This window comes from Eutrema salsugineum, unplaced genomic scaffold, assembly GCF_000478725.1.
Source record: "Eutrema salsugineum unplaced genomic scaffold, Eutsalg1_0 scaffold_6, whole genome shotgun sequence".
Taxonomy (NCBI): Eukaryota; Viridiplantae; Streptophyta; class Magnoliopsida; order Brassicales; family Brassicaceae; genus Eutrema; species Eutrema salsugineum.
The window spans coordinates 2,177,589-2,202,343 of NW_006256547.1; the positions used below are offsets into that span (position 1 = coordinate 2,177,589).

The 24,755-nt window shown below is 33.3% G+C and overlaps 6 protein-coding genes across 8 annotated transcripts; 4 read left to right on the forward strand and 2 right to left on the reverse strand.

The window, feature by feature from the left end:
- Nucleotides 1–3,023: 3,023 nt before the first annotated feature.
- LOC18013485 (probable zinc transporter 12) lies at nt 3,024–4,416 on the reverse strand. The gene is made up of 3 exons (XM_006394365.2): nt 3,802–4,416; nt 3,513–3,662; nt 3,024–3,419 (listed from the first exon to the last, which is right to left on the reverse strand). The coding sequence occupies exons 1-3, from the start codon at nt 4,414–4,416 to the stop codon at nt 3,114–3,116; spliced, it is 1,071 nt and encodes a 356-aa protein (XP_006394427.1). The 3' UTR covers nt 3,024–3,113.
- A 1,842-nt stretch (nt 4,417–6,258) lies between these two features.
- Nucleotides 6,259–6,762, reverse strand: LOC18013486. Its single transcript, XM_006394366.2, has one exon. The coding sequence runs from the start codon at nt 6,702–6,704 to the stop codon at nt 6,387–6,389; it is 318 nt and encodes a 105-aa protein (XP_006394428.1). The 5' UTR covers nt 6,705–6,762; the 3' UTR covers nt 6,259–6,386.
- A 3,841-nt stretch (nt 6,763–10,603) lies between these two features.
- On the forward strand, nt 10,604–11,584 carry LOC18013295. Its single transcript, XM_006394367.2, has 2 exons — nt 10,604–11,168; nt 11,261–11,584. Exons 1-2 carry the CDS (start codon nt 10,728–10,730, stop codon nt 11,540–11,542), a joined length of 723 nt encoding a protein of 240 aa, XP_006394429.1. The 5' UTR covers nt 10,604–10,727; the 3' UTR covers nt 11,543–11,584.
- A 1,634-nt stretch (nt 11,585–13,218) lies between these two features.
- Nucleotides 13,219–16,212, forward strand: LOC18013296 (post-GPI attachment to proteins factor 3). Of its 3 annotated transcripts, none has more exons than XM_006394370.2 (5): nt 13,219–13,653; nt 14,615–14,876; nt 14,974–15,170; nt 15,258–15,445; nt 15,543–16,212. In XM_006394370.2, exons 1-5 carry the CDS (start codon nt 13,556–13,558, stop codon nt 15,827–15,829), a joined length of 1,032 nt encoding a protein of 343 aa, XP_006394432.1. In that variant the 5' UTR covers nt 13,219–13,555; the 3' UTR covers nt 15,830–16,212. The 3 variants fall into 3 exon arrangements, with proteins under 3 accessions (XP_006394432.1, XP_024007093.1, XP_024007092.1); XM_024151325.1 differs by having other exon boundaries at nt 14,631–14,876; XM_024151324.1 differs by having other exon boundaries at nt 13,520–13,653; nt 14,519–14,876.
- A 2,072-nt stretch (nt 16,213–18,284) lies between these two features.
- LOC18013267 (putative two-component response regulator ARR21) lies at nt 18,285–20,197 on the forward strand. Its single transcript, XM_024151038.1, has 4 exons — nt 18,285–18,438; nt 19,153–19,287; nt 19,426–19,573; nt 20,185–20,197. Exons 1-4 carry the CDS (start codon nt 18,285–18,287, stop codon nt 20,195–20,197), a joined length of 450 nt encoding a protein of 149 aa, XP_024006806.1.
- Nucleotides 20,198–20,740: 543 nt separating this feature from the next.
- LOC112083369 (probable cyclin-dependent serine/threonine-protein kinase DDB_G0292550) lies at nt 20,741–24,352 on the forward strand. The gene is made up of 9 exons (XM_024151039.1): nt 20,741–22,681; nt 22,765–22,848; nt 22,995–23,081; nt 23,172–23,258; nt 23,348–23,434; nt 23,525–23,611; nt 23,703–23,789; nt 23,896–23,943; nt 24,299–24,352. Exons 1-9 carry the CDS (start codon nt 20,741–20,743, stop codon nt 24,350–24,352), a joined length of 2,562 nt encoding a protein of 853 aa, XP_024006807.1.
- The last annotated feature ends 403 nt before the right edge of the window (nt 24,353–24,755 follow it).

The window sequence follows — 24,755 nt, forward strand, 5'->3', positions numbered from 1 at the left end:
GTCTACGAAAAAAAACTTATTTATCCTGTTTTGGTAAAATTAACGAGGAAAGAAAGAAAGACGAATATTGGAAAGTCTCCACTGAAATAGATAAGTTTGGGAGAGAGAAAGAGTGATGTAATGTGAGCAGTATTAAAAAGAGAAAAATAATTATTTGACTGTTTGGATTTGAACATTTAACTACGTCGTTGTTACTCAAAAACAAACTACTTACAAAGAGTTTGGTTCAAATAGTTTTGGATTTAGATCGAGTTGATTGATTTTACAAATTGTAAGATTTATTTTGAAATGTTTGTATATTGAAAAAATGGGTGATTAATCATGAATGTATATAAATTGTATTCCTCATTTTCTTTGATGTACATTCTTTTTTGCATTGGCATTCTTGGTTGGACTGGTAGCCCAAAATGGTCGTAATATTTGGCGACCACCGTAAACCATTTTTTCCATACAGTGGCGTACATCTTTTTTTTTCTTTTTCTTTTTGGCTATGAACGTTAATATCATTAATAAAATGAAGTAATGGAGGCTTAAACATTTTTGCGAGATATAGATGCAAACTCTAAATCTTTACTTGTTATATGAAAGTCAAATACTAATGTCAATCTCTTCGACGTAGGCACGGCTTTGCTTACACCACATTTGAACATAAAATTGTAAGTTTGTATCTTTTTATTGTTGCAGTAGCAAGACCTCTAAAAACTAAAATTATGGATAGTCCGAATTCTTTTAGCTAAAGTACTGTGCAAATTACTTATTTTTTGGTTTAAATGGGAGTGAATTCTCTTAAGAGTGTATAACAAACACAGACATATATATATATATATTCATAAATTCAAAATGTAAACACATAATTTATGCCAAAAAAGGAATTTATTCAAATATTTATAAAGAACAAAAACAGCACATTATCAGTGTAGAGAAGAAATCAAGTTAAATATTCAGTGATATATTAATCCAAATGCTTAATTAGTGATATTCTTATTAAATATTGAAACAAAACTGATATTCGTGATGGTGACCAATGATAGTATGACTGTATTAGCCGTAGCATTGTGACGAGTTCCTAATGAACAGAGTCATTAACAGAAAAAACAACATAGGAACTAGAGGGACTGCGACGTGTCACTATCTCATTGGTTATAGTTTACTAAAATTAGTACAAATTTTCATCTTTCTACTATTAATAATTTAATCTTAGGACAATAAAAGAGGGGAAAACAGTATAGAAAGGAGCACGCCAAAAAGAAACAGTATCGACATCATCGTACAATGTCAGTGCTTTGTCACGTGTCTTGCACTTATTTGGTTTTACATCTGTTCGATCATCTTCATCCATAGTGATTCATCTTCATCTTCATCCATAGTTATTTTTCTCTAATGCATATCGATTTTTTCGACGAATTAAGCCCAAAGGCCCATTTAGATAGAAGGTTACAAATAACAGGGACCCCAAGAAACTTTTTCAGAAGCTTCCGAGTTAAACAGAAGGTTCACGTTGAGCGGCGTTTTCCTCAACCTCTGCTTCTGAATCCCGAAGCGAAGTCACCACAAATCGCATTCCGTTGATGTGCCTTTAGTTTCCCTGTTATACGCTTTAAATTTACCATATCCAACATTTACTTGGGGCATTGGAGAAGAAAAAAATATATCCAAGAATCGGTGATTAAAATTTGCTGCAGAACTCACTTGTTTATAAATAATATGTGAGAATGGTTTTAAAATCGTTGATGAATGGAATATTAATATGTCAAAAGAGGCAATGTGAAAGTAAATGCTCTGTGATTATAAGAAACAGAAATGTGTTTCTTTCATTGCTTTTTCTTTCCTTTCTTTGGTGAAATGTTCATTTTTTTACTCATAGAAGCCAGAGGAAAATGGGAAAAGTGAAACTTACTTAGCTGTGTATCCTTCAATCTCAGTTCTGAAAATGTTGAAAAAGGAAGATTTGGTTTCTTCAGATTGTATTTAAGCGGAAGCAGTGACAGGGCAACTCTCCTTTGGCAAGTGACAGAGCAAATAGCCAAACACAACAAAACACAAAATGAGCAAAATTGCAGTCTCGCCTGCCAATAGAAAGATGCCCTATTACTGCTCTGCTTATTGTAACTTGTCCTCCTCCTCCATTGTGATTTTTTTCTTTTGTGCTATGAGTGAGGGTTGGTTGGTTATTCATGGACTCCTTGGATCAGCATATATATAAGTCTTAATAATATATATAATAAATAAAAAAAATCTGACTTTTTGACATTCGAGTGATTGAGAGAAAAGAAGAGATGCTTTGATGGGTTATTCCATGGATATCCATCCCTATTTTCCTTTTCTGAAGTGTTTGCCTTTTGATGATGCTGCTTCTCATGTCTCTCATAATTTTGCTTCATAATGAAGCCATTCAAGGATGTTTTTTTAACCCACCCAGCTTCGAACGTATATATGTCTCTACTAGTGAAGCATTTTAAGTTTTAACTTCTTAAGTGTTTATGTTATACATCCACACACATACACGTGTATAACATATTCATGATTTCATATGCGGCGAGTACTGGAATGATTTTTTCCTTGTTTAAAGAAAAGAATCTGGGCTTTAATTATCTTTGTCTCAAGATAATTAATCTGTAGAGTGATGATGATTGTGAAAGTGGAACACTTCGAATCAAAAAACAAAAAAAAAAAAAGCTCTGATAATGGCATATCCTTTTTCAATGGGTTATTCCATGAATATCCAGAAGATGAAAACGGATCGTTTCCAGAAGAATGTGATCTCTTGATTTATGCTTTCATGAAGAGCCAACGTTGTGAGAGACATTTGACTCATTTACAATCTCGCTTCCTGTTTTGCAGGTTGTCGAATGATCATGCTTACGTTCCTTGCATTCTACGTCATTAGATTAGACATCCTAGGCTTATGTTTTTTCGATGTACATTCTGTTTCTCATAACTTTTTTTGTTTGTAAAGATTCTATTTCTCATAACTTCTTCATTACTTTGCCATCAAGAGCTGATAGCATCTTGTAAAGAATTGACCGGTATATCATTGTATTCAAATCTGAATTAAAACCTTATTTCTCTGTTCTACAACATCTCAAGAAACAAAATCAAAAATCCAAACTTTTTCAAGCCCAAACAGCTAAAAGAGACATCAAACCAGCACCAAGAATAAGAGAAAAACTACAGACTGATTGTATCTTCATACTACTCTGAGCTTTGTGGTTCATGAATAGTGGAGCGACCAAATCAACAAGGGCCATGTAAATCAAGATTCCGGCGGCTGCAGCGTTAAGAAAACCGGAAACTTTTAGTGCGATCGGGCTGTTGTCGTTGTATGTCTCGGCTACGCCAATACCGATTCCGATCCCTACTGGTGCTGTGAGTGCGAAGAACAACACCATAACCCATATTTTCTTAACTCTAAACTTTGCCTGCAAACACGATGTTAAGTTGTTTATTGAATTCTCAGTCAGTTGATAAAATCAGAAATAGGAGAGAACATAAAAAAGAGATGTTAAGATTACCTCAGAGATGCAGCCACCAAGACCAAAACCTTCAAACAATTGATGGAAAGTTATTGCAGCCAAGAGAGGCTTTATTGTGCTCACACTTGGAGATACTCCCAGAGATATTCCTATTATCACTGAGTGAACCACAATCCCCAATTCCAATATCTAACACCATAAGAAGAAGAAAAACATGTGCTTTAAAGATTGGATTTTGGCAACAGGGTTTTGTTCAAAAACGAGAATTCCTCTAAATCTTTACGGAAAATTTGGATTTTGGCAACTAGGTTTTTGTGATTGTACTTACTTGAGTTACAATCTTTTTCCTCAGATCAATGTGATCATCTAGGGGAACGAGAAGAGAGCCATGAGAATGTCCTTGTGATGCATGAGTATGAGCAGAGACAATATGAGAATGCTCCTCCTTATCTCCATCAGTACTCACCGGCAAGGTCTTAGCCTCTTTCTCTAACCGAGATCTGTTCAAATACCCTGAAGCAAAGGACTCAATCAACATGGTCAAAATTGCTGCAGCCATAGCTACGAGTTCCGTCACCGGAAAGTCTCCCCACGGTGGCTCTTCTCCAATGCACGGACTTGTGAGGCTCTCGGTGGCATCGGGAAGAATGTGGACGAAACCGGTGGCTAAGATTACTCCGGCGGCAAATGCCTTCACAAACATGAAGAAATTGCTCTCTGAATTGAGGCCGAAGATAGGTGAACAGACTCCGATCACTCCGGCGACTAAGATGGAGAAGAAAGCTCCGATCTTGTATTTAAGAGCCGTTGCCTTCTCCGCAGCAGAGCCTTCTCCGATGGAGCCTCCACATTCGTTTTCTTCCTTTGTGGCTGAGACTAGAAGAGGTAGAATCACCAAAACGAGAACAAAAGCTGAGATTAGGGGTTTTTGGAAGCTACCCATCTTTGGCCTTTGAGGATCGTTAGTTTTTTTTTTTCTTTTCTTCCTTTGTGGGTTTGTAACAGTGAACAACTCACGCTGCTTATTTATTCTGGAGATATCGTGTAATTCTTTTGGAGACAATGTCGACATGAACAGTAATAGTGTTGTTTTCGATTTTTATTCTAATTTTTATTGTATTTAGATTGGAAGCTGTTTTTCGGAGATGACGACATAATTAGCCTAGGTGTGTGGTTATTAGTTTCTTAAAATTGTATTAGTCAAAGAAAAATTACAGTCTAGAATTTAAGTTAGAGATAATTTTGGAAGTTTTGTCTATAATGCAAAAGAATTAATTAAAAAAAAAATGTATTTAGCCGACTTGGGAATGGGCATGATTTTCTTCAATGCTTATTGGGTTGTCACAAGACAGTAGACAGACAAATCATTGCAGCTTTGATAAATACAATTCGAGCTTGAACAGTGAACACAAATCAATCGAAAGCCGCACTCTTCTTGTTAAATTTGCTAAATTTAATCGTAGATTTCAAAAGGACATCGGATTCTGCCAAAAAAAAAAAGTTATGCTTCTCATAAGTTCTTGGCCAACTAACGTATAATTATCATTACACTTCGTTAAAAATGCATTATATCAAATACATTATTATTTTGCGTCCAAGATTTATGAGCATCATCAATTCATTATAGCACGATTCATCAAATAATCAATATACTCTTTCAATACGAGAATTCTGCAGGTGGAAGAATAATTAAAAGGGAACTAGATTCTAACCTCGTGCATCTGCACGAGAATTTTTTATTTTTTCTTTATAATATAATTTTTAATAGAATTTATTTTTGTTATTTATTTTTTTAATTCAAGAACTTTTTTTTATCATGTTATAACTTTGAATAGTATAGATTTATATATTAGTAGAATAAGAATATGAGTTAATTAAGTATATATTAATCTATAATGTTAATTATGAACTTTATTATTATGTAAGTTTAGATTTTCACATAAAAAATTTATACATCTATGAATTAGCTAACCTGTCCATTTAGTTATCTCAAATCATTTTTTAATATCTTACATGTTTTGATAAACTAATCCGTATAAAATTGTTATTATAAATATATAACTTTAACTTGTTCTATCATATTATTGCAAAATATAGTAATATTAAATATTTAATGCTTTAGACGGATTAATTATGATAAACAATACAATAAGATATTTGTTTACCACTTGTGCTATTATAAAAATATTATTTAAATTCAAAATTTTAAATTAAAAATTTAACCTGTATTTAAGGATTTCTAAAGTAATTAAAATTATTATATAATTTTTGTAAGAAAATTTATTAATATTTTTATTTGAATTTTAAATTAAATTGAATCTAAGTTTTTGTAATTAAATTTAAGTAATAAAAATTTCGAATAATTTAAAATTTAAATTAATATAACCTATATTTAAGGAAATCTAACAATATCTAAATTAGTAATCAATTTTCAAAATTAATTATAATATAAAATATAATGTTATAAAAAAATTTAGATGTGTTTAGAAACAGATACTAAAAATTTAGGTGTGTTTGGAAACAGACACTAAAATATGTTTCTGTTCTAATAGAATAGATGACAAAGTAACATTAGTAGGTCAACGTCGTTGACCTGTTTACTCTAACTTTGGCGTTTCGTTATTGCATAGATCAGCGACTTCTTTTTCGAATTGAGTTTGCAGTTTAAAGCAAGGAAACTATCACTAATTACTATTCACACCAAACACGTTTCAAAATGAACATGTAAGTCCTCGAAACCCGAATAAAAAATAGATCACGGTATACTCTGTTTTTGCTCTGTTTCTTAAAAATCTCTGTATTTATTTTGGAATTCCTTTAGTCTATACATGTACAGATACATATATAATTACATAGGAAAAGGTACGCTGCTTCAAACCAAAATTTGAAAGGAAAAAAAAAAAACTTTTAAGACTATATATCTGACACTTTTCTGGAGAAGTAAAAAGGTGCGATCCTGAGAACAAGACCCGGGAAGACATCATCCGGGTCATGGATATGTGGGTTTCTCTCAACTATAAACGGGTCGCCGCATTTATCGCCGATGGTGTGAAGCGTTTCTCCTTCTCCGACGACGTAAATCTCTTCGCAAGGTTTCTCTGAGAATTGAGACCCTCTAACGGAATCAGAAGCATTGTTCTCTCTGACTGATAACAAAAGTATTAAAGACAACAACACAACAGCAGAACACCAAGCACTCATGTCTGAAGATGCTGTTCTTGAACCTCTCATGCCTTTTAAATTTATAAAACTCTTCGGATTTCTCTGATCTTTTTTTGATAAACAATAAACTGGGGTTTTTTAAGATGCGCTCGAGTAGGGTTTTATATTGGTGAGGGAGGTGAGGGTGTTTTCGTCTTTTCGGTTAAGGGGTTCTGTGTTGTGTTGGTTGGGTTAGAGACTTAGTCTCTTGTGGTGCAGGTCAACGGTCGTGACCACTAAAGCAGATAGTTCTTTTTAGCCACTTTCTTAACCTATTCCTCTGACTCATAATATCCTTTAAGAATTATTTTGTTTTATTATTTCCCTGTAAATTTGTGACTATATCCTTGGTGAATAAATATTTGAATAAATTTAAAAATGTTATTGTTAAGAAATTGAGTATATTTAATTAAAATGGACAGGTGATAACTGGGAAGTTAAACAGGCTATGACGTGTAGTGTATTTAGCTACTTGTCTAAGAAAAATCAAATATGATAATGATAAATAGAGATAGCTAGAGAATAGTATTTAATATTAATATAAGATGAACATATAAATCACGAATTCTTATCTATAGGCTCTAATGATAATACAAATTAAAAAATATAATTATGCAGAATTTTTTTCAGCCAAAAATAAATAAATAAAATTATTAAAAATTAAATGACCAAAAATTATATCTTAGATAAACTTATAAGAAGTGAGCATAATTGATTGTAAATGTGAGGATTCTTTAACAGAGAAAAACGATATGAAGATTCTGTTGGATTAAAGTTTTTATAATTAAATTCTCTTTTAGTAGTAGTTAAGAATCTTAAGATCTAGGCAAATGTTATTCTTTATTTATTTAATATATTTTTTAAGGGAACATTATATATTGAGTTTTTAGTTGACCAAGTATATGATGAATTTTAACTTCCAAAAATATAAATTATAGAACCTCTGTATGTATAAGATGTCTAACATTTTTCAAATTCATATATCATAGATTCGTCCATTTACAAATTATATTATATATGGATGGGTATTAGATATCATATTAGCGTAGGAAAATGGTAAATGAGGTTAAAAGAAACGCAGCCTTAAAAATCATTGGTCAACAAGAAAAACGTAGACTTCCAAATCAGCCACCATTGAATGTCACGAAAGTTAATATTTGTTCCACAAAAGCCAACGTCCAACAGTTCAACTATCTTTTTGATTACTTAATTAACCTCAGATATTTATGTATGACTTTCGTAAGATCTCAAATTACAAAATACTCTATTCATTGAAAAAGGTGGTTTATCCATTTAATCAATTTTTTTGGTTTTCTGTCAACGTGTTTTCGACTCTACTATTCGTCTATTTTGTATTAAAAATCCGAACCGAATGACTCATCGCATCGGTTGTCCTGTCGTGTATATACCAGTCATAACATTTGATGAAAGCAGGTGATTTAGGAAATTATATAATTGATCGAAACGGTTCAACTATCTAATTTTGTTTACATTAAAGTTAAAATTTATTATATGAATCAGATCAGTGAATCACTGAAGACGGGAGAGCAACCTGATGAAGCTATACACGTTTCGATGATAAGCTTGATGAAAAAGATGTGTTTCTCCTGTATGGCGCATCTTATTGAATTGGAAAAATGCGTAGCAAAGTCTCTTGTTTCTAGTGATGATCCTTTCAGCAATAACGTAAGGAGTACGTCGTAAAAACCTTACAAAAATAAAAGTGAAAATGAAACATCTAGCCAAATAGACACATGGCAGATGGTGGATCTGATTCATTTAACCGATTAAAGGTATTTTATTTTAGAAAATAACGAACAATATATAAAAAAAAACAATTCATAAATGATATAAACTACAAAATGTGATCATTGACAAGAAAAGAATGCGATAAGGATATAATATTTTTCACTTAAGCATAAAAAAAATACCTCTTTTTTAGGTCATATATGCTGTAAAAATCTAAAGAGTAGTAATGTTTTTTAAAAATTGTAAAATATTGATTTTTTTCTGAGAAAATTCTAACTAAAAACTCGGGGAATGATCCAATCTTTTTCTGCTTCAGGCTTCACACTGTGAATAACGTGCGAGATGGTGTAAGGAAGGTATGGCTGAGATTAGAAAAAAGATTGATGATAACAAAATAATGGGAATCTTTATCGTTAATGGCGTGCGGAAAAATGAGTAATCGATAGGAGCGAGGACCAACGGTTAAAATGAATTTTGGCAAAGTCAGATATCGGTCCATATTCTACAAAAAACAGTCCCAATTCTATAGGCTTATATTTCCCTTTCCACAACGGCCGAAAGTCTTACTTCTTTTTATAAGCATCCATTAAGTGTTTCATATGTACACATATTTTTTTGCGCACGAGAACATTCTAAAAGTATCAATCATTGAAAATAGTTTGTTTTTAAATGGATGTGGCTCTTTCTTAAGAGTTTAGAAAATTTTATAGTTCCAACAGCCCATTATTTTGGCTTTCATTTTTATACCATTTGCTGTTTCTTTTTGGGTTTTATTAGCCGTGGAAATTTAAATTATGTAAAACATGCAAGAGTCAATAAGTTCGTTAAATTGGTCGGTTAGAAAAGCCGCGATTTGTATACTTTTTTGGTCAATTCCTTGCTCTCTCATTTTCTTTGGATGATTGTTCAGCCGGGCCTGTTCGTTAGCTGTCGCTGCGTCAGCGTCCAGTGACACAAAATTATAACGTACTTCACAGCTCCAAATTTGTGGTGAGTGTAGAACGCCAATCAACAGAAAAAGACGCAGCCCCGATCACAACCATTAAAGTGGACGCTGTTTTTTTCAGCTGTCACCTGCGATGTCGACAACACAAACGCTACATCATCTATTTTACTTCTCCACTATTTGTTTTGACTGTGATGATGTTGTAATTATTGGTCGCCATAGCTGACGCAGCAGCGACACGCCGAACAGACCGTAGTAGCGGATAAGAATCAGAAAAAAATAATTATACTTGAAAATCATGTACAAAGTATAGCTAATAAGATGCTAAATCGAAAATTCAACATATTCCGATACCTAAAATTAATGTCCAAACATTAAATCAGTCAGGTATGGGTAAGATTTAGGAACTATTTCACGCAACTCAGATATTATTTTTTTTAATGCATTTACTCGACATGTTTTTCGTATTCGTTAAAATTATATTTAGCTCGTTAAAAAAATGACCGAGTACAAATATAAATTTGAAAAGTCAGATAGAATATGGGATCGGACTGAGTAACGCGTCACAAAATTGACAGCACTAGCCAAAAGTAATGCTTTGAGGATGTTTTTTCAGAGACCCATCTATCAGTATCAATTCATAAAAGTCATGACCTGTAAAACGACGATAGTACCTTGTTTTAAAAGCCCGTGTAATACGTCAAAAAAAAGGTTTCAATATTGATAACTTTTTAAAGAAATGGATTTTGTTCAAAAAAAAAAGGTTTCAATATTGATAACTTTTTTAAAAAAATGGATTTTGTTAAAAACAAAAAAAAAGAAAGAAAGGGAATGGATTTTGTGGGCTTAGATAAGCCCGGTCGGGGATGATTTTTGATTAAAAAAAAAAAAACTCGATTACTCTAAATTATCCATACAGCCAATTTCCAACTGTTAGTCTAAGTAGTGATTAGTCTATCAGTTACAACTTACAAGTTACAGCTCAGCCATAATTTTCCCAAATAAAACCATATCTCTTTTTTCCATTTGTATAAGATTTCTTTGCTTAACAGACCAACTTACAAGTGTGCATGAACGGAAGACTTGGCCGAAAATGAATGAGAAGATGAAATTGACACATAGTCTCTGTATTGGGCCCATATATACAATTATATTTTCAGCCCATTAGTCGATATGATACAGTCCTATAATGCATTGAAATATACAATTTGCGAGGTGAAGAATGAACATCACAAACTAGCCACACACCCAAAAAAGAAAAATGTGACGATAAGATTGATGATGCTTTCTTCAGTTTGTCACTCGTTAATCAAATTGATTCATCATAACAAAATTGTAAAAAAAGAAAGGTGAGAGACATGGCTTCAACAAAAATAAACCCATTAACAACAATCTACAAATCCCCAGAAAGAGACGTTATAAACCACAAATCCCCAAACCAAATCAAACTAATTTCGAATTCCATAAACCCTGAACCCAACACAAGACAGCTTCCCAATAATCTCTACGGTGTCAGTTTCAAGACTATTGGAACAGGTAAGCTTGGCATCTCCAGATATCCCGATTTCGAGTATTCTCCACAAGGAGGTTCCGGCACCGGAACCGCCCGGAAAATCATCGGCGACGAAAACAGAGCATCAAACTCCGAACTGTCTGTTTGTTTCGACGTGGCTACTCTGTACATTCCTTCTCTGACGAGCCAAACCACGAAATTTCTCGGCTTTCCATTGCCGCCGTTTCTTAAAATCGATATCTCTCCGGAGATTTTCCAAGGAACTATCGACCCAGAATCCGGAAAGGTGAAGTTTTTTTCTTTTCATGATCCGATGATTAAATGCTCTGTTTTGTTTCGATTTTATTAGAAACCGGTTTGAATTTGATTGATTTGAAGGTGGAACTGGAGTTCACGGCGAAGTTCTGTTTCACGGCGGGAGGAGGGATTTACAGAGCTCCGGCGTTGGTGGTGAAAACGGTGTTGACGACGGAGGAATCGAGAGGAGAGAGGAAGAGAGGGAGAGGAGAGAGAATGGACGGAGAAGGAAAATGCAGACTCGTCGGCGTCGCGAAAGTGGAGACTGTTGATGATTTGTTTATGAATACATTCCTTTCTCTCCCGGCGGAGTGTCTCGCCGATCTACAGGCTGTAATCTCAGTCTCCGATTATCAATTTTGATGATAAGAAATAAATCTAAGTTTTAAGTACAAATTGATTGAAGACATTTGTCATTTTTAATTGAAATATTTTCAAGTTGTTTTAGATGACTATGGAAGATTGATGGGCGGCCTTAAAAAAAGGAGTGAACATATAAAAACAAATTACAGCTACAAGAAGTAAATGTTGAATTGACACACACTTGTTTGTTTCTGAAATGTGATTACCAAATACTATATAATTTAGTGATTTATTTGACCGACGTTGTAGTTGATGATCGTTCCACAACCAATTAAAGTATTTTTTTCTTCTAACTTTCAGCTTATTATTTTCCTATGAAAAAACATCATCACAATGTATTTTTTATTTTTTTTTCCACCTTCCGAGTATTCCCTCTAAGGTGGGAAATTTGGTTTTTGGGGTAAATTTGATGTTTAAGAAAGAAAAAAAAAAGAAAAACTCATATAGAATCGTTCAGAAAAGATACGAGTATCGGAAAGTGGAATAAAATCTTCCTCGTACTCATAAATAACTAATTACCACGTGTAACATAATATCATGTTCGATTTTCATTTACTGCGTTTCAGAAAAGCTTTCTTCTCTTCTAGGATAATACAGTAAATTAATCAAGAGAATCAATGATAATAGTGGGTTTGTGTGTGTCTCGTAGTATCACTCGATGCTTAAGATGGAGTACTATGATTGATCGCAACTTAAAATCAAAAATCCCTGATTTGTTTGACTTTTTATTCATTATATATTTCGGCATGGACTGGTGTGTATTGTAGTGTTAGGACATATTAACTTTTATTTAAAAGAAAACAATTACGAAAAACAGCTTAATCAAAAGAAAATTTCTTCCTCCCAAAATTTCGGGGACTAATTCTCTTTCACACGCGCAGAACTCAAACGTGAGGCTGTGAAACTTCGTGCTGTCATGTATTCGCCCAAAGCATGTATTTATTTAAATTTGATATTTTTTTGGGTTATATGGATGTATGGATGGGGGATTTAGAAATGCTTTGAAAGTTAACTTTTTTTAATCTTGTTTTTCTTTCACTTTTAACAGTAATAAAAATGATACGAGTTTTTGTGTTTTTATAACTAACGAATCATCTAAATTTTGATCATCAAATTAATCATCTAAAAGTAAGTATAGTTATCAAGTGCTAGTATACTCATTAGTTTTTTTTAATAAATCCAAAACATAATTAACATCATTCTAGGTGAATGGAAGTGTTTAGATGATCAAATCATGGTTAGTGGAAATCAATTATTATTGATTTTGAGCAACATGGAAATTCATCGACAAATGAGAAGCATTAATCCATTACTGCTTGATTTATTCGTGTTTTGGTATTTGTTCTATAGATTTTATATATTTATTGAGCTCTTTTATAATTAAATAAACCATATATTTTTCAGCGATTTCGCGGGTGTTTGATTATTAAAATGAGCAACCTAAATACTACTAATTGCATTTTTAAAATTATAACAGTATCACAGTAAACGTCTAAGACGAAAAGGAAAAGAGAAATAATAGTGTATGTGAGGAGAAGAAAATGGAAATAAAAAAACGTATCTCTCTATCAATACAGACAAGACAAGTGACGGGAGAGGAAGTCGAGGTGAATCAACGGTCTGTGATATTTACTCCAAACTCCACGCGTCTCTCTCTTTCGCCACGCGCTTCTCCTCCTCCTCCTCCTTCTCTTTCACGCTCTCACGGGATTTCTCTCTCTCTAATTTGTGCCACAGCTGAGATCTCTCTCTCTCTCTCTCTCTCTCTCTCTCTATGCATCCACCTGTCTCCGCGATTTGATGGACAAGAAGAAGCTGCCACACCGAAGCCTATTCAATTTCTCCGATCATCCACCGACTTATTAACTCTTTGTATAACCTCTACAATATCTCCTAACCGAGAAGAAGCACTTCTCTTTGCTTCTCCTTTCTTCTTTCTTCGCCTTTTTCTACTCTTTCTCTCTCTCTCTCTCTGTCTCTCTGTCTTACTTTTTTCTTCTGTTTGGTAATCGGATGGCGCGAAATCTGCGATGGGTTCTGCTTATTGTTGCGGTCTCATATCTTGTCTCTTCACTTGAAGCGAGTGAAGGAGACGCTGATCCTCTTTACAAGTAAGCTTCTTCTTGTTTGTTTGGTCTCTTCCTAGATCGATTTCTAATTCAGGATTGTTCTCTAGTTTCCTCATTTGGCTACTCGAGACAAACTTTCCTATCTAAAATTAGCTCTTTTGAAAGCTTGAAAATTTAGAAATGCGGCGCTAGGTCTTGGATTACTTCGAGAGTCGACCGTTAGATTCAATATAATTGCAGAACTCGGTTGTGATGATTTCGACTATTGTGAAATTCTGGGTTTATACAAGAACTTAACAGGTGTAGTCCTCTTTCTGTTTTGTGGAATTTGATGATCCCTTTTAATTAGGGAACCAAAAAAGTTTCCAGATTTTCCTTGTAAAGATTTGGATGATTTTCAAAGGGTTTTGGTGAAGCGGATTAGAGCCACAAAATCGGAGATGGTGGGGAAGGCTTAGAACTATGTGGTTGACTTTTCCATATAAATTTGCAAGTCTTGTGGTCAGAGTCGTGACACGTTAGAGGCATGGATCTTTGTGTGTTTGCACAAGCCTTGATTATGTAACAACTGTAGGGTCAATTGTTTTTGTGGGAAAAGATGAAAAAGGCAAACAACTAGAAAGGGACTTTGGGTCTGCAATTGGTATTGTCTAGTTAAGGTGTTTCCTTTTTAAGTTGAGTGGAAGCTTCTCTCTTTCTCTCTCTCTCTCTGCTGTTTTGCTTTGTTGACCATGTAAATCTGTCTTGAGCCTACTGGGAAGATGGATAAAATGAAGAAATTGTTACCAAGGCAGTGAAATAGGTTACACGTTTGAGCTAGATAACTTTTATTACGATGGTATAGTTTGAGAATTTTAGTAGGTTACTCTGTTTTGGCTCATAACCTTGGTTAAAGTTTTGTTTTTAGTGTACTCTTTCGGTGGCGATCAATGGTGGCTGCTTTAAAGTTTTGGCTTTTGTTCCGGTTAAGAACAAAGCAAAGTTAATGCTGATCGGTTTCCAGGTCATGTGTTGATCAGTGTCAGAAAACTGGATGCGTGGGGGATAATTGCTTCCAGCACTGTAAATTTTCAGCTGATGGAAAAGCCATTGACGGTCCTTGGTACATGCAAGAGCCACTTTACCTGCGATGGAAACAATGGGATTGCCAAAGTGATTGCCAGTACGAGTGCATGATGACTAGAGAAGAAGAGAGAAGAAGAAACGGAGAAAAACCTACCAAGTATTTCGGTAAATGGCCACTCAAACATGTCTATGGAATTCAGGTGAGTTTCTCTTTGCAATCTCTGCATGTCTAGGATTCAGGAAACAAAAGTTAGCTCTCACGTATTGTTGCTCATTTGTTGATATATATAACTTCAGGAACCTGTCTCTGTTGCTTTCTCTGCTCTCGACCTTGCCATACAGTTTCATGGATGGGTCTCATATTTCATCCTCGTTTACTATAACTTGCCTCTCCAGCCAAACCGGAAAACTTACTACGAGTACAACGGATTATTGCATATCTATGCCACCATTGTAATGAATTCACTCTTCTGGAGTGGTGTCTGTCACAGCAGGTAACATTTCGTCTATCTCTCCATGTTCCCATTTCCTACACTTGAATCTATCAAAATTCTTCAAACTTTTCGATGTTCCAATTGCAGAGATGTTGAATTGACAGAGAGGCTAGATTACTCCTCAGCTACACTATTAGCCGGATATTCCCTTATTCTAGCAATATTCAGGTCTTTCAGTATACACGACCAGTCTGCCAAAATCATGGTTACTGTACCTATTCTTGCAGTTGTGGCAACTCATATTCTCTACCTCAATTTCTACAACCTCGATGAAGGTATGATCTTTTCATGGATTTACCTAGATTCTGAAACTATACGCGGTTTTCTTCTTCCAATGCATCTCTCTCTCTCTCTCTATTACAAAAAGTACAGGGCTTCACCGGAAAGTTATATTCGGAATAGGAGCAGTAGAGATAGTGGTGTGGGGATTATGGGCGGCTCTAACGTCGCATCCATCGAAGTGGAAGCTAAGAGCTTTCTTTGTCTCGAGCATATTCATAATGTGTATTAGAATGCTTGATTTCCCTCCGTACAAAGGCTACGTCGATGCTCACGCTCTTTGGCGAGCTGCAGGGATCCCTCTCTCTTACCTTTGGTGGAGTTTTGTCCGTGATGACGCGGTTTTCAGAACCACCGTTCATCTCAAGAAATCAAAGTGATGAAAATGGTTCAAAAGTCTTTATCTTTCTCTCTCTTTTTTCCGGCGAGTTTCTTTCTCCGGTGTTCAGAAAAGTTGCTTTTTTTAGGTGTGTTTTCGCAGAAGAAGCAATGTTTTGCTCTTCTGTGCTGAATCTTGTTAGCGTTTTCGGGTCTTTCCTCTCTTTCTCTTTTTGTGTTATTTTTTTTGTTTGTTTGTTTTGATTTTTTTTTTTTCTCTCAAGGCTCGTCGGCCGGAGAGTTTTACCGTCGGGGAGGAATTGACCTTTTAGGATCACCAGTTTGTTGCTTTTGTACAATTTATGATGATGACTCATAAAAAGATCCTTTTTCATTTTTCTCAATGTAAAAAAAATATGTTCTATTTATCTGTTTGCTTTCCCTTGACTTCGTTCTGGTGAGTAGATTAAAAAAGTTAATTTGCAAACTAGCAGACAAAGACTTATTATTATTACTTGGGAGGAAACCTTCAATATGAAATCACCATCCCTTAAATGAGAAAAGATAAAATCGTCCTAAAATCCAATACTATTCCACGCAACTCTCAAACCTTCTTGTGATTTACTTGTTAAAAAAAAATGAAAGTTTAATTATTTTAGATAAAAATAAACAACTAGATATGACATCTATCAAGAATTAGACATTTATTAAATAAATCTAACAAATATGAAAGAAAATCTTATTAATAATTCATTGAACAAAAATAATTTCAAATCATCACCAAATCTATTGGTAAATATCATTAAATTTTCTTAAGTTTGTCTAGATTTTGCATACAAATTAGCACTAAGTATATTTTAAGTAGTGGTATGCTTAATCTGGTTTCCATTCCGACCTTTATTCTTTTGATACGTTTCATTTTGACTTGGTTTATCTAAATCAAAGACTCTTTGTTTTGCCCATTGTAACTTTTTGTTTCTAAGTTGTCTCCCCTCTTAAATACTTTAACCCAAATAAATATAAATACAAAAAAGAAAGAGATACTCAAGCTAATTATGTCACAGTTATAATCCATATATATGCTTTCAAGGGTTATTTTCACGACCTAGTTTTTTTTTTTAGTTCCAACTCTATATATATTGCAATTGCATGCATAGTGTCTTGTCCAAAAAAAAAAACTCTATATCATAGTGTCAAACCCAAATTGCTCATAAAGAAAAGTATAGAATGGCCTTTGATCTACCTTTTCACCACCAAAACCCTCATGTCACACTTCTGGTTGTAGATGATGATCCTATTTTTCTCGCTATCATCCCCACTATGCTTGAAAACCCGAGCTACAAAGGTATAATCATTATTCTGACTATTAAAATATGTTTTGGCTACAATTTGAATTCCTCGATCGTTTTCGCACAAGAGTTAGCTTTTTTTCGTTTCTGAGCATATATGTTTATACGAGTTTTAAATATTTTTCTAGCCATTAAATATATATTTTATTTTTGCTTTTGAGATCCGAACATTTGAATCCATTTCTGCTTATTCACTTTGTGAGTTCGTTCCATGAAATTATTAATGTCATTAGAACTCTTGTCTATATATTTAAGAAAATTTGAAGTTGTGATCGAACCAAATTTACACTATTTACTTTTGTCTATCACACCCATGCCAGCTTAATCATCTAGCTAGGTGCTCTAGGGTATTTTGTCGCCAAAATTCTTTTTTTCTTGTGAACTTCTAACTGCACGTACGTTTGATTTTTATAAACAAAAAACTTTTCTTATAGTGGGTTTTGGGTTTCACTATATATATATATATATATATATATATATAATTTCATTATTTTGTTGTAAATGTGGAATTTTGTTTCTTATAAACAAAAATCATTTTTCTTATACTCGTTGTTTGGAATTCTAGACCATTCCAGTATTCCACTATCGTCCTACTCACAGTTAACCTGACCCTGCCCTCATTAATATACATCTATTTAAAATGTTCAAATAAACAACATATTTTCAATGATATGCACATATCTAATTTAATTTAATCTCTCAAAATTATGTAAGTATCTCACATAATAGATGAAAAGCTTATAAGTTTTGAGGGACAAATCTATGTTTAGATTTATATTATTTTTCAATTATGTCTTTGGAGGATAGAAGGACTTCGAATATTTTATTATCCTTTAAAAAGACTTAGTTACACTTTGAGAAATATTTAACTCATTTATATAAACATAAACAGATACATATCAAGCCAATGATATGACTCATAGGCAGATACATATCAAGCCAATAATATAACGCCCAACAAAAGCTTCTATTGTTCGAAGTTATGCAGTGTTTTTAAATTCGCAAACAACACGTTATTTATTTTCTTTGTGAAAATAATTTGATTTAAAAAAAGAAATTCTTACAAAACTCGTCCATTTCAAATGTCTATATACATATTCACAAATTTCTCATTTTTATTTAATTCACTGTCTTATTTGTAGATAAATCAGTTGGGGAAATTACAGTAATGACAGCTAATGATTCGTCAGAAGCAGTATCTACGCTTAGAGTCCAACGCAACAACATTGATCTTGTAATCACCGATTATCACATGCCTGGTCTGAATGGAGTTCAACTTAAAAAGAGGATTGATGAAGAATTTGGAAATTTGCCTGTCATTGGTAAGGTTTTTTTTTCCAGTTATGATATGTTAATTAATCCTCTTTTCTGTCAACAAGTTGTTCTAATGTTTTTTTTTAAAATTAAAAAATAAGTAATAATTTGAAATATTACCTCTTATGATATTTTTGTATATATTTGACATATAATATTAATTAGATAATTATGCATCTCTACAATATATAGAAAAAAAAGGAAAAAGTGGTGAGCAATGACTTACAAAGAAAACAAGATAACTGTATATTGGTTGTTATAACCGTATTTTATTATTGATAAAAATTACCTGTATTTTATTTTTGGTAATTGTTCCTATTTAAAAAAGTTTCTGCTTTTTATAAAACAGTGATTAGCCTAAAATGAGAAATATTTAAAATTTTCTTAATAAACATAGTCTACACATATTCATGACAGCTAGCTAAGTAATTGTATACTCATTTGTAGAAAAGATAAACGAACGTAATCCTACACATGTCACATATAAAAACACAATGCGATAAGAAAATATTTGCAAGGAAAAACTAGTTATCCAAGCATAAAGAATTTCAGGTCAGTGTCGAAACAGAAGAAGAAAACTACATTGGAAGCCAATACCTATTGATATGCAAGATTTTCTAATGCATTCTTAATTTATTTTCTCTGAACTCTTTTTCTTATAGTCTTGATTGATACTAACAAGTTCCTTTTCGATTTCTTTGCTGTTTAATTGATTATTACAGTGATTTCAGCAGACATGAACAATGCAATTGAGCGAGAGACTCTATCCTCTGGTGCAATGTGCTTCCTGAGAAAACCGATCAAAGCAAACGACCTCAACATCATATGGAAACATGCTTTAAACTACAAGATGAATGGTAGTTTCGTATTTTAATGAAGAAGATGATGTGAACAATAATATCATTCATATTGTTTCTCCTTCTTGCAGTTCAATTGGGTAATATATATGTATATTATGATACGATATCTGAACGATACATATATAAACGATACAGGCAGTTCAAAGCAAATCCAGAAGACAAATTCAACCTGCAATCCTTATGATGGAGATTCTCGACCACATGCCAAGTCGAAAATCAAATGGACGAGATCTCTTGAGAGTCTATTTTACAAGGCCATTCAACACATTGGTGTTCATAGTAAGTATTTAATTTTTTTTTCTTTCTTCTAACTTATCTTTTCACATGCTAGATTAATTGTTTTCATTTATTAGCTGTGTAGATAGAAATATTATTTATCTTGGGAAATTTTGTTTTCCATATTTTTTATATTAATTACGTAAATAGCTAGTGACTATAATTCAAGTTTTAACATTCTTAATTCATTTTATAAGTTTAGATAAAAAAATTATATTTAAAGTTGTCTAAGATTGTTTGGTCAGATTCTATTCATAGTCTTTTTTTTTACAAGCCATCCGCCACATCGATCGTGATTTAAGTTCTTAAAATATTTCTTAGCAAAAAAAAGTCTGTAACTTCTCTTTTCACTTGCTAGATATATATTGTTGGTATTCACTGAAATATTACTTTACCATGTGAAAATTTGTTTTTAGTAGTTGTTTAGAACTAGCAAAAAATCGAAACTAAAAAAATGTTGAAAACTTTATACTTTTGAACGATACTTATACAGTTTACTAAACTCTCAGAAAAATATTAACTGACGTTTATTACTTGTTGTTTTCAAAGTACATTTGGAGATATATATATATATACTAATATTATGTCTTTTACTTCGTGTTTGATATAATGTTGAAGAGGCTACGCCTAAGAAGATTTTAGAGTTCATGAACGTGAAATTCCTAACAAGAGAACACATAGCCAGCAAATTACAGGTTCGATCTTCTATTAACTAACATTGCTTAATATCAGGACCATATTTTATATCAAAAACAAAGTCAGGACCATATGTCATTTAACCATACTTCAAAGATATCAAGTATACTTCATTTTTACCCTTGTCCCTAATTCTTGAATAGTATAAAAATACACAATCAATTAATAGCAAATTTAATGAAAACTGTATGATGTTATAGTTGCAAACTTGCAAATTTATAAAAAAAAATTATAGACTCATTCTTTCTTTTTCAGATTATGGATTTAAGAAAATCTTCTAATAAATCTTAACATCGGTTTAGTATTATTAAATATAAATTGTAGGATATATTCAAATAAAGACTAACAAAATATGAATTGATTATATAAAACAAATATATGTATATATATATATATGCTGTGAGAAAAATAGAAACTCAGGAAGTAGTTTATGTATGTGTGTACGTATCTCATATACATCAGAATTATATAACTTCCAATGTTGATTGTTGATACTTCACAGAAGTACAGAATGTTCTTGAAAAGAGTTAACGAAGAAGCCATAGAAGAGGCAAGAAGAGCTATGAACCCCAGATTTACATCATTAAGCTACATCATTGACCCACAACACTCTTACAACTTCAACACAAGCCTAAGAAACAACAGTCCTTTCAATTCCCAACCTAGCTATGGTCTTGGTCAATCTAGCCACCTGATGAACAACAATGCTGGTCTACATGACTCTGTCATAAACCGTAGAGCCACCTATGATTTGAGCCAAACCGGATCTAACTTGTTGCCTATGAGAGGTAGCTTCGGGTTTTCAAATGGTGGGTTTCCTTTAAAAGAAGAAAAGAGAAGCATTTCTGGAACATCTCAAGAGTCTCAAGCTCCTAGATTTGGACATCATGGTACACCAAGCGATGTTTTGGGTATGAACTCTAATCTTAGCACTGGTACTATGGGTAGTATTTACGCTGGGAACAGAACAAATGAAAATGGAGATTTGGTTGGACTTGGTAGAATAAGAGTTAATGATAATGGTAATGGGAATAGCTCTACTGGTGGAACAAGAGTTCATGGTGGAAATGGTAATGGCTCACTTGATGGAATAAGAGTTCATGGTGCTAGTAATGGTAATGGTGATGGGTCTCTTGGTGGAATAAGAGTTCAAGGCACTGCTAATGGCTCACTTGATGGAATAGGAGTTCATGGTACTAGTAATGGTAATGGGTCTCTTGGTGGAATAAGAGTTCAAGGCACAGGCAGTGGTAATGGTAATGGCTCACTTGATGGAATAAGAGTTCATAGTACTCTTAATGGTAATGGTAATGGGTCTCTTGGTGGAATAAGAGTTCAAGGCACAGGCAGTGGTAATGGTAATGGCTCACTTGATGGAATAAGAGTTCATAGTACTCTTAATGGTAATGGTAATGGGTCTCTTGGTGGAATAAGAGTTCAAGGCACTGGCAGTGGTAATGGTAATGGCTCACTTGATGGAATAAGAGTTCATAGTACTCTTAATGGTAATGGTAATGGGTCTCTTGGTGGAATAAGAGTTCAAGGCACTGGTACTGGTTATTGTAATGGCTCACTTGATGGAATAAGAGTTCATGGTACTAGTAATGGTTATGGTAATGGGTCTCTTGGTGGAATAAGAGTTCAAGGCACTGGTAGTGGAAATGGTAATGGCTCACTTGATGGAATAAGAGTTCATGATACTAGTAATGGTAATGGTTTTGGGTCTCTTGGTGGAATAAGAGTTCAAGGCACTGGTAGTGGTACTGGTAATGGCTCACTTGATGGAATAAGAGTTCATGCTACTAGTAATGGTAATGGGTCTCTTGGTGGAATTAGAGTTCAAGGCACTGGTAATGGTTCACTTGATGGAATAGGAGTTCATGGTACTAGTAATGGTAATGGGTCTCTTGGTGGAATAAGAGTTCAAGGCACTGGTAGTGGTAATGATAATGGCTCACTTGGTGGAATAAGAGTTCATGGTACTAGTAACGGTAATGGTAATGGGTCTCTTGGTGGAATAAGAGTTCAAGGCACTGGTAGTGGTAATGATAATGGCTCACTTGATGGAATAAGAGTTCATGGTACTAGTAACGGTAATGGTAATGGGTCTCTTGGTGGAATAAGAGTTCAAGGCACTGCTAATGGTAATGCTGACGGATTTTTTGGTGAAAATAATTTGGGTGGCTTGAACTGGAATTTCAATAACAACAACATGAGTAACCATGGAAGTTCAACTTCGTGGTGTCCTTCTGCATTGTCAGCGTTCTTAGACAATGAGGATAAGTCACCCAACAATCTGATTGTGCAAACCGATGGTATGGTTCCTGTAGTAGAGAATCCAAGCATGTTTGTTGATCCTCATCAAGGCCTCAACGAGATTTTCCGCAATACATCCAAATCCCAGTTTGATAAGAATCAGGTAGATTTATTAATAACTGATATTAGTTTAACCCTTTTTGTACATATATGAAGCTCATTTTTTATATATATGATTTTGAGCAGGATCAAGGTAGAGTGGCTGGTGAAAATCTTGGGGTTTCTACTGCTTATCCTCTTGAAGACATTGGTATTGGGAGTTTGAATAACGTAAGTCATGTTTATTTTACTTTTTATTCAGTACCAGCTATATATTGCGTGTATATATATATATATATCCATATATGTATTTGTGTGCGTCTATATGGATTGAAAATTTCTTAACCAAGTATACACAATCTATGATTTGGTCGAAGGGTAACAATAATGAAGAAATATTGAACCCTTTTGCTGTTAATTCGGAAATGTATTTTCCAACTGGAGATATGAACATTACAAATCAGGTAAGTCTATTTTTTATCACTGATAGCTCTTTTTGTGTACCTTACAATACTTTCATGTAAAATGACATGACACATAACTGAAATTCGAAGGGTAACATTAATGAAGAAACATTCAACCCTCTTGCTGCTAATTCGGAAATGTATTTTCCTACTGGAGACATGAACATCATAAATCAGGTAAGTTTAGTTTCTATCACCGAGAGCTCTTTTGTGTACCTTACAATACTTTCATGTAAAATGACATGACACATAACTGAAATTCGAAGGGTAACAATAATGAAGAAACATTCAACCCAATTGCTGCTAATTTGGAAATGTATTTTCCTACTGGAGACATAAACATCACAAATCAGGTAAGTTTAGTTTCTATTACTGAGAGCTCTTTTTGTGTATCTTACAATACTTTCATGCAAAATGACATGACACATAACTGAAATTCGAAGGGTAACAATAATGAAGAAACATTCAACCCAATTGCTGCTAATTCGGAAATGTATTTTCCTACTGGAGAAATGAACATCACAAATCAGGTAAGCCTAGTTTCTATCACTGAGAGTTCCTTTTTTGTACTTTACATTACTTTCATGTAAAATGACATGCACACATAACTGAAATTCGAAGGGTAACAATAATGAAACAACATTCAACCCTATTGCTGCTAACTCGGAAATGTGTTTTCCTACTGGAGACATAAACATCATAAATCAGGTAAATCTAATTTTTGCAATGAGAACTCCTTTTGTGTACCTTACATTATTTTCATGTAAAATGACATGACACATAATTAAAATTTAAACATTAATTGCATATATAGGAACATGGTATTGCGGATTTGACGGAACTCCTATTTTCATTCGATCAGGTAAGATGTTCTTTTTTTTTGAACTTTAAGATGTTTTTTAAATATAAGCTGTTTGAAAACTTATTATCCTGATAGTTTATTAAAATTTTATAATCTATAAGGTCAAAAATTAAAATCCGCACAAAAAAATTTGTTTATGGTTCTCTATATTTATTGCCCAAGCACACAAAAAAAGTATTTTTTTCCAAATTTACAACTGAAGGGTAAAATTCCAATTTTATGAATACTAATACTGTCATTTTTTAGATAAGTCTTTATTATCTTTGATTTATAAGAAATGTTACGTTTGAATTATAGTACATCCAACTTCTTATATCAAATTAATTTACTGTTTTGTCTTTGTATTTTTATATAGGATTTTGACGGTGAAGACTTCATGAAGGGTTTGATCGATCCTGACGTCAATTAAGTTCTCCCAATTTGGCTTAAAAGTTACATTGATTTTATAATTTTGGTATGGTGTTGTTTAAGACTAGCTATATTTTTAAATTTTGGATATTGTTTTAGTCATCATATCTCAAACTTCGCTGCTATTTCATGGATTAATTTATATGTTAGTTGGTTATAAACATGAAGAGCTATGAACATTTGACTTTCTAGCTGTTATAATTGTTTTTATTTATGAATCCGAATTTAATTAAAATTTGATAAGTTTATAATATATTTTTTCCAACATACATTTTGTAGATTTAAGTTTGGATAGTGACCATTCTTATCACAATCGGCTAGACTACAGATATCCTGACCATTCTTAGAGTTTAGTTAGATAGGGATTAATTGAATTAGGTTATAATTGAAAGATGAATGATGTT

What these genes read in the sequence shown, in the direction of transcription:
- LOC18013485 (XM_006394365.2), bottom strand. Translation starts at nt 4,416, where the DNA reads ATGGGTAGCTTCCAAAAACCCCTAATCTCAGCTTTTGTTCTCGTTTTG. An exon ending in GGAAAAAGATTGTAACTCAA is followed by an intron (nt 3,663 to 3,801) that starts GTAAGTACAATC and finishes TTATGGTGTTAG; the next exon opens with ATATTGGAATTGGGGATTGT. An exon ending in TTGGTGGCTGCATCTCTGAG is followed by an intron (nt 3,420 to 3,512) that starts GTAATCTTAACA and finishes TCGTGTTTGCAG; the next exon opens with GCAAAGTTTAGAGTTAAGAA.
- LOC18013486 (XM_006394366.2), bottom strand. Translation starts at nt 6,704, where the DNA reads ATGAGAGGTTCAAGAACAGCATCTTCAGACATGAGTGCTTGGTGTTCT.
- LOC18013295 (XM_006394367.2), top strand. Translation starts at nt 10,728, where the DNA reads ATGGCTTCAACAAAAATAAACCCATTAACAACAATCTACAAATCCCCA. An exon ending in TCGACCCAGAATCCGGAAAG is followed by an intron (nt 11,169 to 11,260) that starts GTGAAGTTTTTT and finishes ATTGATTTGAAG; the next exon opens with GTGGAACTGGAGTTCACGGC.
- LOC18013296 (XM_006394370.2), top strand. Translation starts at nt 13,556, where the DNA reads ATGGCGCGAAATCTGCGATGGGTTCTGCTTATTGTTGCGGTCTCATAT. An exon ending in AACATGTCTATGGAATTCAG is followed by an intron (nt 14,877 to 14,973) that starts GTGAGTTTCTCT and finishes ATATAACTTCAG; the next exon opens with GAACCTGTCTCTGTTGCTTT. An exon ending in TTTCTACAACCTCGATGAAG is followed by an intron (nt 15,446 to 15,542) that starts GTATGATCTTTT and finishes CAAAAAGTACAG; the next exon opens with GGCTTCACCGGAAAGTTATA.
- LOC18013267 (XM_024151038.1), top strand. Translation starts at nt 18,285, where the DNA reads ATGACAGCTAATGATTCGTCAGAAGCAGTATCTACGCTTAGAGTCCAA. An exon ending in TGGAAATTTGCCTGTCATTG is followed by an intron (nt 18,439 to 19,152) that starts GTAAGGTTTTTT and finishes TGATTATTACAG; the next exon opens with TGATTTCAGCAGACATGAAC. An exon ending in TTTAAACTACAAGATGAATG is followed by an intron (nt 19,288 to 19,425) that starts GTAGTTTCGTAT and finishes TAAACGATACAG; the next exon opens with GCAGTTCAAAGCAAATCCAG.
- LOC112083369 (XM_024151039.1), top strand. Translation starts at nt 20,741, where the DNA reads ATGTTGATTGTTGATACTTCACAGAAGTACAGAATGTTCTTGAAAAGA. An exon ending in ACATGAACATCATAAATCAG is followed by an intron (nt 23,259 to 23,347) that starts GTAAGTTTAGTT and finishes TGAAATTCGAAG; the next exon opens with GGTAACAATAATGAAGAAAC. An exon ending in AAATGAACATCACAAATCAG is followed by an intron (nt 23,612 to 23,702) that starts GTAAGCCTAGTT and finishes TGAAATTCGAAG; the next exon opens with GGTAACAATAATGAAACAAC.